The sequence below is a fragment of the Dreissena polymorpha genome, chromosome 12, assembly GCF_020536995.1.
Source record: "Dreissena polymorpha isolate Duluth1 chromosome 12, UMN_Dpol_1.0, whole genome shotgun sequence".
In the NCBI taxonomy this organism is placed as follows: Eukaryota; Metazoa; Mollusca; class Bivalvia; order Myida; family Dreissenidae; genus Dreissena; species Dreissena polymorpha.
This window is the reverse complement of record NC_068366.1, coordinates 44415913-44431374: the sequence shown is the minus strand read 5'-3', so window position 1 is coordinate 44431374 and position 15462 is coordinate 44415913. Positions and strand designations below refer to the sequence as shown.

Below are 15462 nucleotides of genomic sequence, written 5' to 3'. Positions count from 1 at the left end.
GTAATGTGTATTTAAATGAGCACAGTGCATTATACTCTTCTTGATCTGATATGTACTGGCACCCTGCTGTAGAAAAAATTCAGCGGGCACTTATCAGTTGAAATAAATACACTGCTGAGATTCAAACTTTGCAATCAAACAAAACAGTGCTAAGTCAGCTAAGAAAGAATGACATATGGATAAGATATTTATTGAAATGGACCAATACACGGAGGTGAATACCTCATAGAGGGTTAAGAAAAATGCACGTCACTATATTGCACGTGTTTACTGTTTCAAGAGTGTTGACTACACAAACATTTATCAGATCAAAATTCACCCCGTTAATGATGATGCGATGAAATGGATAACATGTTATTGTATTAATGCTATTAGATACCTCCAGTAAAATATGTAAACGACAGTTGTCAGGACAAGACCTGTCATTGAAATCGTGCAACCGACGACTGTGATGGCACTTAGAGCCTGATGATGGATCTGCAATATGAAATTAGGGTGTCAACAATCATTGGCGACCAAACCGTCTTGACCACACATTCTTATTTAACATATTGACATCATTGCGGAATCCATTTTGCAGGATAACATTTATAGCATTTCTTCACTGAACATACTTAATATTGAAACAATATAACATATTTTGTTTTAATACCATGTCAACTGCAATAGCCGGACTCATAAGGACTGCGAAGTTCGTCAGGTGAGTACACGTGCATGTCACAAGCCCAGATGACCGATTATACCCTTCCAGACGACAGCCTTCGCTGGACCAGTGACCCTTGGTACTGATGATTTCAGCATGTCACAATGAAATCACGTACAGCATGATGTAAGGCCATACAACTTTGTGTTTGAACATAGCACTCATGTGTACAAAATACCATAAATTCACATACCGATGTAAGGGTACAAAACGTTCTGATAAAATTCTGTCGGAGTTAATATCGAAGTTAATGATCATTTTGCATAAAATCCAGTTAAAATTTAAGAGCATCGAAAAGCAAAATTCAGCTAGCAGCATTCATACATAATTTATGTTCAGCGATCGTGTATAAACGATAGTTTGACTATTCTCTAGCGCATTAAAGTACCATGATTATATTTTATATTAAACCTATAAGCAAGTTTAAACTATGGAGCCATGTATTATATAAAAATGGTTTGAAGGAAGCGTAAGGCTACTCGACAACTTTTAAAGACAATTTTTGAAACGTTAACGAGCATGTAAAGAGATTTATGTACATGTATATACATAACCTCCTGTTTAAAAGATTGACTCGAAGTTTGGACCAAGTTGATTTATTGTTTTCTGAGCAATATATTGCATATCAGGCCACCGGTTATATCGTGTTTATTAAAGTTTTCACAAAGACTTATTTCAACAACTTGCCGACCACGCGCTTGCAATGTGTCCTTAATTAAGCAATATTAATGCAGTCAGTGAGTGAGTGATGGTTAAACATATTTGGTTAACTCTTTGACAGACGTTATACCTTATTTCTTTCCTATTTAACGTAGCTAAGAATCAATGTTGTCCCAAGCATTTACATGATATTAATGCTCGAAATATAAAAAAAAAAATCAAATAATATATCGATTCATCTGTTTCTTGGTCATTTTTCCTACCGGTATTAGAGAAATGAAAACACTTTCAGACGGAAATGCTTGTTGGACCATATATTTATTCAATGAATAACAATCACATATGTGCAGATTGTAGATATTTATTTACAAGTTCTTACCTTGAATTGTCTTTCATCCAGAAAGAACATTCAGGCTTTTCTAATGTTTTCTGCAACCGAATAAAACACTAAACGATCAAATAATTTATACTGGTATATTGATATAAATCATTCATTTTGGAGATGTATATCGAACATAATGATATATTTAAAATCTAGTTACTCACATCGAATATATGGAAGATTATTTTTACACTTTCCTCTTTTCGACCGTGTTGCTTGTTGTTTCCCAGAATTGTGAACGCTAACACCGGTCCATTGATCATTGTGTTTCTGAAATATCCATCTTATTTTTTACCTTCAGAGGACCGTATAGCCCGAACCTATATAATGCTTACGATAGCATGTACAATAAAATGTATGTGTAAAACGTTACGACAATTCAAGCACTTACGACGCGTCTTCTGTTTTTCCGGTCATAATGGAGGACAGGTTACGGAATAGTGAACCGCTATATCGAAGCCCTTCGCCTTAAATCATCATGTGATAAAATCTTGTAATGAAAGTAATCTTTTTGGGATTTAATTTTAACCTTAGGAATGCATGCAAAATATGTTCTGATGCAATATTTTGTTGAGTATTGAAGTTTACATACACGTGTTTTATTTATCACTGTTATGGATATGCTTGGGTCTAAATACCTTTCTCACATTTGACTTCGATATTGTCACTTCTTCCTTTCGCCCACTCCGGACTTCCTCCGTTTTCTCCATCGGGAAAATTGACATGCTCACAAGTGTCAACCGTACCAATTTTGATGACTGAAATGTGTGTATTCGTAAAAGTAACTTTCAGTGTTATATAACTTCATTGCAAGGAACAAACATTCAATTCCAAGCCAATCCATTTGAATATTTTTTTATTACTTATTTATTATTTATTTATTTATTTATATGTATGTATTTATTTATAAAACGTTTTTATTCTAACAAAGGTTATCTTTAACAAAGGTCTTGTTCTCAAGAGGTGCCGCGGTGTTGTCTGTTACTTTCGTGATGAAATCGTCAAGAACATTAATTACAGTCGCTGCTCCACCCTGCGAAAAGAATAGTTATAATATTACTCCATCTCAGGTAAAATGGAATTTTTATGTCAAGTAAACAAGAACAAATATGCCAAAAGTAAACATTGATAATATAATTGTGGGTTCAAACAAAATGGCAAGGGTAGAACGACAATGAATGATTTGACACAATGGTATAGAACAAAACGAGTGAAATGACGATGCATGTTTGCAAGAATACCTGTTTAATTACATGATTTAATAATGCCATTATTTTACAATGTGTGTATGTGCATGTATGTTGGATTTTACTTCAGTATGTTGGATGCATGTATTTCTCTGAACCTTAAACTCACCTTGTCCATAAGGGCTCCCCATGAGTTGGTAGTTCTATTGCTGATAAGATTATCGACCACATCTATGAATGACTGGAAACGGAATATAATAAAAAAAGTGTCTGTTAAATTAATATTTGCGATTATTTAATATAATGCGAGCACGTTATTCAAATGAGATATCAGGTTGTTTTGAGTTAACAATTGAAACTTATAAATAAAAGGTGAAAAGTAAAACGTTAGAAAATAAACATACGTCCGTCACGTTGCTAAGTGCTGTAGAATTAACATCAGCATATTCCACAATGAGCTCCATTATTTCAGTTGCAGCTTCTATGTCCCCGACATGAACTACATGTTCCTCTGTAGGGTTGTTGGTGGTGTTGGTGTAGTTAGTTGAATTATTAGAAGCTGGTAATACCACATTGGTTTCTTTTCGTAGCATATTAATGGTTTTTGACACGTCTATACGGGTTATTAGGTCATTTCTTACCTTGTTGAATATATAACAAGATATGAAACTATTTACAATAACAATTCTATTTTTTAGGTAGACGTGGGTTAAATGGATGGAAACGAATGGAAGAAAATCAGTTAATATCATTTGAACATATGGCAAAATTCAAATAGAAGTAAATCCATTTTTTACCTCTTTCAACAACTTCTCAATTGCTTCCTTTGTACACTTATAAACGGGGATTTCATATTCTCCGTTGACATTACATTTTCTGGATATTGTGCCTGAATAAAAATATGGGAGCTAAACCCAAAAACAAGAGTTCAAATTCATATGCCATGTACTTGAATAAGGGTTATACGTAATATTTAACATAAATTGATGTCAATAATTTGATTATTATTATTATTATTATTATTATTATTATTATTATTTATTATTATTATTATAATTATTATTATTAGTTTTAGTATTATTATTATTATTATTATTATTATTGTAATACTCGCTTGTGGATTTCTCCAAAATAGAATGTCCAAACACAGGAGTACTGGGTAAATTATGAATGTAAGGAAATGTTGTTATCATTTTAGATCAGAAAAAAACATAGTGTAGAGCAATACGTTCCCAAAGAATACAATTCAGATCCAAGTGTAAAATCTAATATGTGTTATTATATTTCCTCTGAGTAAACGGTTAAAACTCTGAAGGAAAACGTCAGAGCTGTGATTATTGTCATATACAAATGTCGAAAATACGTGTTAAATACAAGCTAATTGACAATTACTCAGGAATGCATTTACGTTAATAAGAATACAAAACCTTAAAGACGGCGATACAATGAATTGGCACACAAGCGTGAGCGTAACCAGGTAGTTAACACACTAAGTATACTCAATGACTGACATAAAGGCAGTGCCATTGACACATCGGTTTCTCATGAGAACCTAGGTTTTCAAATGAGAACCTAGGTTCTCATGAGAACCTAGGTTCTCATGAGAACCTAGGTTCTTATGTGAAACCTAGTTTCTTGGGATTTCATAAACCTAGTTTCTCATGAGAAACCTAGTTTCTTAGGATTATGCGTCGAACCGCTTGCCATAATTAACCTCCAGTTGTCTCCCGTTGCTTGGTACACGCTGGCGGCATATGTGTGGAATGATAAGCAATAGACGTGAAACAGTGAATGTTACTTCCCAAGAACATTTTTGAACAATGTTCAGACAATGCTAAGTAATATTCAACGAACCCTGTAGGAAACTTCTCGAGGGATGAAATTAGAAAAGTAATCGGTCGACATTGGTCTGCACACGTTAATAAAAAAATTAAACTCTTTATGAAATACATCTTTAATTGTAAATATTATTTTGAGACTAAAAATTGAAACAAATTCATATCAATCGTTACATAATACATTGTTGCAGCATTAAATGAGTTTCAGCTATTCAGTTCCCTTGTTCGGGCCTCAAACGACTGTACGGTACAGTTTTCTATTTTAAGTATGTCTGTGATATGGTAAGCAATCATTATGGTATAAATAAAAGTTTTATCTCTATTGATAATGTGTAATAATGTATTATTCAATCGTAAGATATCGGCAACACTGAGAGAAAAACTTATGCACTAAAGACTTTGCAAACATATTTCAATAACTTGAGATATCTGCAAAAATAAAGTTCTTAACGGCGTGTTTTCATTCTGTCCAGCCCGTGTGTAATCATATGTGAATCCAATTGATCCTGCGCCCTGAATAATATGTGTTCCGTATTCCAAACGAGCAAGTTTACCCCGTCCGACGCGTAATTCTGAAAACCTAGGTTCTCTGAGAACCTAGGTTCTCAGAGAACCTAGGTTCTCAGAGAACCTATGGTTCCCAAATGAAAACCACGGATATGGCAAGCAGTTCGACGCATAATCCCAAGAAACTAGGTTTTTCATGAGAACCTAGGTTCTCATTCTGAGAACCTAGGTTCTCATGAGAACCTATGTTTTCAAATGAGAACCTAGGTTCTCATGAAAACCTAGGTTCTCATTTGAAAACTTGGGTTCTTGAAGCCATGTGCAATCTTCAAGCGAGAACCTAGGTTCTCATTCTGAGAACCTAGGTTCTCATGAGAAACCTTGTTTCTTGGGATTAATTCGTCGAACCGCTTGCCATACGTGAGAACAGTATTCAGAAATTAAATATAAAGATAATAAGCAAATCCTGCAAAAGCCAACGATGCGCATTATAAAAATTGTGTAACTACAATAAACATGAGATGTAGGGAAACAGAGTGGAGAAAGTTTAGGCTAAGAGTTTGCACTTTGCCACATTTGTGGTGCGCTTTGTGTGGGGAACACAATCAACATTGCATTATCTTAGATCATTTAAATAGATTCATTACAAATTGAAACTATTGCACACTGTTGTACACGAGGAACAATCGACCAGAAAATATGAGGGCTACATTATGTTATCGATTATTGTCATGAAATTACAGAAAGTCGGCAAGAGTAAATATGTGGTATAAATCAGTCGTTTATAAAATTAACATGTTTGGGGAGTCGGCGTCCTATAAGGTATCTTGCAATAGCTAAGTTATAAAATAAAAGATATACCAATATATCCCTGAGCGCATTTCATCTTTTCAACGTGGCCTGGTTCAGCTGTTGGCCAATGACGTCCATTGAAGTCCACGTTGTCAGAACATCGGAGAGGCTTGCGAGTGGTAATTTCAGTCAAGGTGTTATATCCTACGGTCGGGATCAAATAATGAAAATGCGTACAAAAGCCGTTTTTTTTTACCCTTTACAGGTACATAAATACTTCTTTCCGTTTCAAGCAATTTTTCATTAATTTATTAAAATGTCAATGTCGCAGGCATAAAATCTCAATATTTAGTTTTAGTACCTGATGACTTTTCAGCTGTAGTCGTACTTTGATTATCTGTTGTCTGTGCAGTTGATGTCGTACTTGGAGTACCTGTTGTCTGTTCAGCTGATATCGTACGTATAGTATCAGTTGTCTGTTCAGTTGTAGTAGTACTTAAAGTACATGTCGTCTGTTTAGTTGTAGTCGTACTTGGAGCATATGTTGTCTGTTCAGATGTCATAGTACTTGGGGTATCTGTAGTCTGTTCTGTTGTAGTTGTACTTGGAACATCTGTTTTTTCTTCAGTTGAAGTCGTACTTAGAATATCGGTGGTCTGTTCAGTTATGGTCGTACTTGAATTATCTGTTGTCTGTTCAGTTGCAGTCGTACTTGTAGCGTCTGTTGTCTGTTCAATTGTAGTCGTTTTTGGAGCGTCTGTTGTCTGTTCAGTTGTTGTCGTACTTTGAGTATCTATTGTCAGTTCAGTTGTAGTCGTACCACGAACGTTTGTGTTTTCTTTTGTTGTAGTCGTACTTTGAACATATGTGGTATTTTCAGTTTTAGTCGCATTTGTAGTATATGTTGTCTGTTCAGTTGTAGAAGTACTTGGATTATAAGTGGTGTGTTCAGTTGTACCCGTAATAGGGGCATTTGTTGTCGTTCTAGTTGTAGTCGTGCTTAGAGTACCTGTTGTTTGTTTGGTTATAGTAGTTCTTGTAGCATCTGTTGTCTGTTCGGTTGTAGTAGTACTTGAATCATCTCTTGTCTGTTCAGTTGTAGTCGTTCTTGGAGAATATGTTGTCTGTTGTGTTGAATTCGTTCTTGGAATATCTGTTTTCTGTTCAGTTGTAGTACTTGGAGTATCTACTGTTTGTTCAGTTGTAGTCGAACTTGGATTATCTGTAGTTTGTTCAGTTGTAGTCGTACTTGGAGAATCTGTTGTCTGTTCAGTTGTAGTCTTACTTTGAGTAACTGTAGTCTGTTCAGTTTTAGTCGTACTTGGTGTATATGTTGTCTGTTCAGATAGAGTCGTTTTTGGAGTATCTCTGGTGTCTTCAGTTGTAGTCGTACTTGGAGTATCGGTTGTCTCTTCAGTTGATGTCGTTATATTATCAGTTGTCTGTTCAGTTGTAGTCGTACTTTGAGTACCTGTTGTCTGTTCAGTTGTAGTCGTACTTGGATTATCTGTAGTCTGTTCAGTTGTATATGCACGTGGAGTATCTGTTGTCTGTTCAGATGTCATAGTACTTGGAGCATCTGTAGTCTGTTCTGTTGTAGTTGTACTTGGAACATCTGTTTTTTCTTCAGTTGAAGTCGTACTTAGAATATCTGTTGTCTGATCAGTTGTAGTCGCACTTGAATTATCTGTTGACTGTTTAGTTGCAGTCGTAATTGTTGCGTCTGTTGTCTGTTCAGTTGTAGTCGTGTTTGAAGCGTCTGTTGTCTGTTCAGTTGTTGTCGTACTTTGAGTATCTATTGTGAGTTCAGTTGTAGTCGTACCACGAACGTTTGTGTTTTCTTCAGTTGTAGTCGTACTTTGAACATATGTGGTATTTTCAGTTTTAGTCGCACTTGTAGTATATGTTGTCTGTTCAGTTGTAGTAGTACTTGGAGAATAAGTGGTGTGTTCAGTTGTACCCGTAATAGGGGCATTTGTTGTCGTTCTAGTTGTAGTCGTGCTTAGAGTACCTGTTGTTAGTTTGGTTAAAGTAGTTCTTGTAGCATCTGTTGTCTGTTCAGTTGTAGTCGTACTTGAATCATCTGTTTTCTGTTCAGTTGTAGTCGTTCTTGGAGAATATGTTGTCTGTTCTGTTGAATACGTTCTTGGAATATCTGTTGTCTGTTCAGTTGTAGTCGTACTTGGAGTATCTACTGTTTGTTCAGTTGTAGTCGTACTTGGATTATCTGTAGTTTGCTCAGTTGTAGTCGTACTTGGAGAATCTGTTGTCTGTTCAGTTGTAGTCTCACTTTGAGAAGCTGTAGTCTGTTCAGTTGGAGTCGTTTTTGGAGTATCTCTGGTGTCTTCAGTTGTAGTCGTACTTGGAGTATCTCTGGTGTCTTTAGTTGTAGTCGTGCTTGGAGTATCGGTTGTATCTTCAGTTGATGTCGTACTTATAGTATCGGTTGTCTGTTCAGTTGTAGTCGTACTTGGAGTACCTGTTGTCTGTTCAGTTGTAGTCGTACCTGGATTATATGTAGTCTGTTCAGTTGTATATGCACGTGGAGTATCTGTTGTCTGTTCAGTTCTAGTCGTACTTGAAGTATATGTTGTCTGTTTCGTTGCAGTCGTACTTGTAGCGTCTTTTGTCTGTTCAGTTGTAGTCGTATTTTGAGCGTCTGTTGTCTGTTCAGTTGTTGTCGTACTTTGGGTATCTATTGTCTGTTCAGTTGTAGTCGTACCACGAACGTTTGTGTTTTCTTCGTTTGTAGCCGTACTTTGAACATCTGTGGTCTGTTCAGTTTTAGTCGCACTTGAAGTATATGTTGTCTGCTCCGCTGTAGTAGTACTTGGAGTATAAGTGGTTTGTGCAGTTGTACCCATAATAGGGGCCTTTGTTGTCGTTTTAGTTGTAGTCGTGCTAAGAGTACCTGTTGTTTGTTTAGTTATGTTAGTTCTTGGCGCCTCTGTTGTCTGTTCAGCTGAAGTCGTACTTAAATCATCTGTTGTATGTTCAGTTGTAGTCGTTCTTGGAGAATATGTTGTCTGTTCTGTTAAATTCGTTCTTGGAACATCTGTTGTCTGTTCAATTGTGGTCGTACTTGGAGTATCTGCTGTTTGTTCAGTTGTAGTCGTACTTGGATTATCTGTAGTTTGTTCAATTGTAGTCGTACTTGGAGAATCTGTTGTCTGTTCAGTTGTAGTCTCACTTTGAGTAGCTGTAGTCTGTTCAATTGTAGTCGTACTTGGAGTACCTGTTGTCTCTTCAGTTGATGTCGTACTTATAGTGTCAGTTGTCTGTTCAGTTGTAGTCGTGGCATATTCTACATCAACAAAATAAGTCGTATTTGTAGTATTATCATCCTCTGTAATATTTTCATATTCTCGTTTAGGTAAATATCCGTAAAACCAAAAGGGTAATTTTGCGATTTTTTTCCAGGCTGAAACCAGGGCATTTTCTGAAACAGATTCGATGTGCATATCGTCATAACGAATTAAACACACTTTTCGTTAAACCTTTCATTAATGTGAGCATATTGATTTCTGATCTCTTATCAAAAATGCCTTTTTTAATAACGTCATTGTATTATACAACGACAAATAAATGGCCAATACTGTCCCTAAAACAGTGTATGGTCGGCACCAATGTAAAGGTCAATTAGTGGACACCAAAGCATTTTTTAAAAGAAAAAAATAATATACGCTGGTGTTGATATTCTCAAAACTCGCAAAATGTATGAAAAAAAGTAAACTGGTCCGGTCTTAAAATTATGATTCTGAGACAATCTTCTAGAATAGAAATTTGGAAATATAAAAATAATAGTGTGTGAACATATGATGATGTTAGGGGTTTAAAATACAGGACCCAAAATATGTCTTAATTTGTAGCCCTTGGTTGCTTGTATATCCCTCTCTTCACCGCAGTTCGTTACGTTGTTTTTTATGTTACCGAGATTGATCGATCAATTGTTCTTATAGTTCTTGATTAAACTGGACATGCAGTGTCATAGAAGGCACATGATCATTATGTGAATTAATTAAATATGTCCGTATTTATCGAAACAATATATATAATATGATGTTATTTTGTAATTTTTCTCGTATTAACAATATGAATATATTGCCTATGGTATTAACCACCATTTAATAAATAATTTAGCAACTTGAAGCATACAATTTTGTCATACAGTGGAAAACTCTAATTGTTGTTATGAACTCAGTTGAATTATCCGAAGGGATATTAAAAAATTATAACTCTCTGATTATACTCCTTTAATGACGTTTCGGCATAATGCCTTTATCAAAACATTGGAAATTATATGTTAACTACATTTTTACGTCTTTTGACTGCACAATTTAAATAACAAAGAAAAATGTTTTTAAACGTCAAATGACGTTGTACATGATGACGTCATAAATGGCGTTATATAAAATGGCGTCAAAAAAATGTAAAAATTCGCCAAAAATGAAATGACGTTAAACACTTACATATTGTATCTTAATCCTATGTTAAATGTGTGCTTTATATATTTAATAAATTGATATTTTACAATAAAATAATCATCATCATATGTAATTATAATCTACCTTAACTTATTATCATAAATTAAATAGGGTAAACTTATTTAATGACTCTAATTATTTCAATCCATATCTATGTATAATATTCTAATGATATTTGATTAAATAATCATATATACTTGCTATTCTATATATCATATACACATTATGGACAAGATAAATTGCATAAAGTACTATTATTTTTACATTCATTTATGTTGATGATTAATATAAAATGTTTTTCACATATATTTTTTACAAGATAGTTTCCCGTAGCAGGACATCAAGTTGATTTTTTGTATTTAGTCCATTTGGTGATTGCGTTTGAAACTTCTTTATAAATTCCAATTCTTTAATAAGTCTGTAATAATGGGAACTGTCTCTTATTTGTGTTAACACTGATACACCCATATCCTGCACTCTGTGGCCAGCACCATTGAAATGTTCTGAGATTGGTTTCTCTCTTCGTAGTCGCACGTCAGCCTCGTGTTCTTTGGCACGTTCCTTTAATGATCTGCTTGTCTCTCCGACGTATACCATCTTTTGGCATTTAATACAAAATATACCGTACACCAAGTTATAAATGTTACAGTTCTGTTTTATTGCTTCGTTTGGAATGTCACTTTTTGGGTTGTTATGAAAACCTCTTTTCAACATTTTACAGACTATACAATTAGTCTTACACGATTGTGGTATTAGTTGAAAACGTTTGTTTATTTCTTTATTTGTTTTTCCATGAACTAAAATGTCACCGATATTCCTATCTCGTCGGTATGCAACTATTGGTACGTCTGGGAATATATTTTTCATTCTGTCTGATTTATATAGTTTGTCTGTATGTTTTCGAATTATTGAGTGGATATTTGGAAGGTTGTTAGAATAAGTTATAGCTAGTGGTACTCTCTTGTTGGCTGTTTTATTTGTTTCTTTCTTCTTAAGTAAGTCTTTCCTATTTAAATTATCAACTCGGGATAGCTCATGGTTTACAAATTTATTTGGATATCCTCTTTTTTTTGTAGATTCTGTTTTAGTTCTTTTTTACGATGTTTGTATTTGTTTTCGTCAGAACATATTCTTTTTAAACGTATTCCTAATCCATAGGGTATTGCTTTCTTCACATTTGTTGGATGGTCTGAGTCATATTGGACATATTGATGTTTATCGGTTGGCTTTGAGTATAAATCAGTTGTTATTTTATTATCTTCTAGTTGAATTCTTGTGTCTAAGAAATCTATCTGTGTTGTGTTCCATCTTAATTCTACTTTGATGTTTTCATGTATTTTGTTAGCATAGTCGAAAAATTTCATGAGTTCGTCAATTCCATGTGTCCATAGTCCAAACCCATCATCTATGAAACGTTTATAGAATATTGGTTGTTTATTGTATTCAGATAATTGTTCATCCCATTTTCTCATGTAACAACAGGCATAATTTCTCCCAAGTTTAAAGCGGTGATTGAAATGATTGAAACTGTTTTAGAAAATAATGTGATCGAATTTTGTGGACAAGAATACAGACAAAAAGAGGGAGTAGCTATTGGATCGAAACTTGGGAGAAATTATGCCTGTTGTTACATGAGAAAATGGGATGAACAATTATCTGAATACAATAAACAACCAATATTCTATAAACGAAACCAATCTCAGAACATTTCAATGGTGCTGGCCACAGAGTGCAGGATATGGGTGTATCAGTGTTAACACAAATAAGAGACAGTTCCCATTATTACAGACTTATTAAAGAATTGGAATTTATAAAGAAGTTTCAAACGCAATCACCAAATGGACTAAATACAAAAAATCAACTTGATGTCCTGCTACGGGAAACTATTTTGTAAAAAATATATGTGAAAAACATTTTATATTAATCATCAACATAAATGAATGTAAAAATAATAGTACTTTATGCAATTTATCTTGTCCATAATGTGTATATGATATATAGAATAGCAAGTATATATGATTATTTAATCAAATATCATTAGAATATTATACATAGATATGGATTGAAATAATAAGAGTCATTAAATAAGTTTTACCCTATTTAATTTATGATAATAAATTAAGGTAGATTATAATTACATATAATGATGATTATTTTATTGTAAAATATCCATTTATTAAATATATAAAGCACACATTTAACATAGGATTAAGATACAATATGTAAGTGTTTAACGTCATTTCATTTTTGGCGAATTTTTACATTTTTTTGGCGCCATTTTATATAACGCCATTAATGACGTCATCATGTACAACGTCATTTGACGTTTAAAAACATTTTTCTTTGTTATTTAAATTGTGCAGTCAAAAGACGTAAAAATGTAGTCAACATATAATTTCCAATGTTTTGATAAAGGCATTATGCCGAAACGTCATTAAAGGAGTATAATCAGAGTGTTGTTATGAAGTTGTAAAAATAAGCTTTCAAATAAAGTTTCTTCTGTTTAGAACTTAAATGAAATAACAGCTCAAATAAACAACTGGCAACATGCAACATTCGTGTGTCTGGAAATACCAAGAGTACGATATGGGCGGAAGAAACGCATTTTTTTTTTTTGGCAAATTGCCTGGCCTTAATGTCAAACATATATTTATGTCTCTTAAGATATCAAATGCAACTAACGAATGTATAACATACCTGCTTTATTTTCTTTTAATTGTCCTGCAACCACACAATATAACACTATATATTTCACGAGCAACATGTTTATGCCTTAACGTTTCGAATAAATTAAAATCAAGAACTAGGAAGTTTGGAGAACAACTAAACACAGATTTTCTTGTTTGTTTCGCCAGAACAACTTTAAATATTCCTAAATAAAGTGCGCGTGCACTTCAGAGACATCCAGCATACAATTAAGCTTCCTTATATCATGGTATGCTGCAAAACTATATATGAACAAGGGTTAATACAAACATAAACGATATATATGAATCTTAACATCAACATCAGCAAAAAATAGAGAACTTTATAAACATTATCGCGATGTGCGGAGGAAAAAGTTAACATTATTATCGCGTTTTACATCGAAAGCAACCACATTTTCATTTTATTAATCAAAATTAAATAAATTCTTGCATCTTCATAATTGTTAGACGCTTATAACGTATTACTGTTTTGTAATTATTAGGTAGTAATTGCGTTAACACATCAATAGCCCATGGAATTTAAACTTAATTTGTAGGATTTGCTACTGGCCCTTCCAATAATTATAAAGTCTTGAATCGGCACGTGCCGTCTTGACCCGAGCAAAGACAAGGCATTAATTAAGCATTGGATTGCGGTGTAGTGTATACAAGGTTTACAAGGTCACGGTTTCAAAATATGAACGGAGATGTGATGTGATGCAAGTGTCGCATGTCGACCAGTGTGGGAGTAATTTTTTCAACTGCAAGCACGGTGTTATAGCAACTTTTTTAGCTACAAGTAAAAAATGGCGGCATCTTGTTACTATAACACGTGCCTACAGTTGAAAAAATTACTCACACACCGGTCGAAATGCGACACTTGCGCGATATTTGCTCGATACAGTGTCGAGTGTCATATCGTGCGTCGCGCGTCGTATCGTGCGTCGAACAAATGTCGCGTGTAGACCTAGGGAATTTTAGGTCGACACTCGACAGGCGTCATATCGCATGTCGCGCGTCGTATCGTGCGTCGCTCAAATGTCGAGTGTCGCGCTCAAAGGTCGACACACGACACTTGAAGTCGACATAAAAGCGGCACGCGACATTCACCGCAAAGCACGATATGAAAGTCAACAATTCAGTCGACAGTCAAGATTTTCTGCAATATTTTTTACTAAATCACAGCGCGATATGCGACACGCAAATCTTGATTATCGCATGTTTACTTCAAATGTCGAGTATAATATCGCGCGTCGCTTGAATGTCGTGCGTCGACCTCGAAGGTCGACACGCGACAATCAACTTAGCCCTATCCGGATTTCGTATTTTTATGTCGAAACAATATTGAAACTCGTTTTGCTTATCATTGTTTCCGATCTTACCAATAAGCGCGTGGCAATTAATTGGTTGTTCTGTTGCTGATGCCATTTCCAACGTTCCGCGATGAACGACTAGAAACAACATACCCACTATTCATCTGTTAATTCGCGTACAGGTACCTTGTCTTTAACTCGAAAGAAAATGCTTACATTCAAGTTAAAATTGGACAATATCAACAATTGTATAACGTGTATATATGTAGTTGCAAACAAATGAAAATAGACATAAAGACGTTGCGTTGCTAAGTGACAATGAGTTTACATCTGCATGCTCCACAATGGGTTTCATAAATTCTGTTGAAGCGGAATGTCTCCTACATGAAATTCATTCCCATTCGTTATGTAGTTGTTGTCATTATCGGCTGGTCCTAAAACAGCCATTTCTTTTTGTAGCTGGTGTGTGGTTGTCGCCGTGTTTGACTGTATAGATGCCGACATATTTTGATCTACTGATTTTGTGGTATTTGACTCTTTAAATGCTGTCACATTTTACTGTTTAATCTGCATATGACGTCATAGTTTGATCTACAGGGGCAGTCGTATTTGACTCTTTATATGATGTCGTATTTGGATCTACATATATGTCGTAATGTCTGTATCTACATCAGTCGCCATGTTCCGCTCTACATATGCCTTCGTATTTGACTCTTTGAAAGATGTAACATATTTGGATCTAAAGATGCTGTCGTATTTTATTCTATAGATGTCGTCAAAGCTGGTTCTGATGATGTGGTCGAATTTGGCAATGCTGATGTGGTTGTAAATGGCTCAACAGATGTCGTTATATCTTTTTCTGCAGATCCCGTCGTATAAGACTCGACAGATGCTTTCATATTTGAATTT

General features: G+C 34.6%; 1 protein-coding gene across 1 annotated transcript in view; it reads right to left on the bottom strand.

Moving 5' to 3' along the window:
* Positions 1-14668, bottom strand: part of LOC127852562 (uncharacterized) — a 226986-nt gene extending 212318 nt beyond the window's left edge. Inside the window, exons 1-5 of the mRNA XM_052386516.1 lie at positions 14623-14668; positions 7142-9373; positions 6139-6273; positions 3730-3821; positions 3337-3573 (exon numbers count right to left, since the gene is read on the bottom strand). Of these exons, the coding sequence (XP_052242476.1) occupies positions 3337-3573; positions 3730-3821; positions 6139-6273; positions 7142-9373; positions 14623-14668 (2742 nt within the window). The remainder of the gene's footprint in view (positions 1-3336; positions 3574-3729; positions 3822-6138; positions 6274-7141; positions 9374-14622) is intronic.
* Positions 14669-15462: the final 794 nt, after the last annotated feature.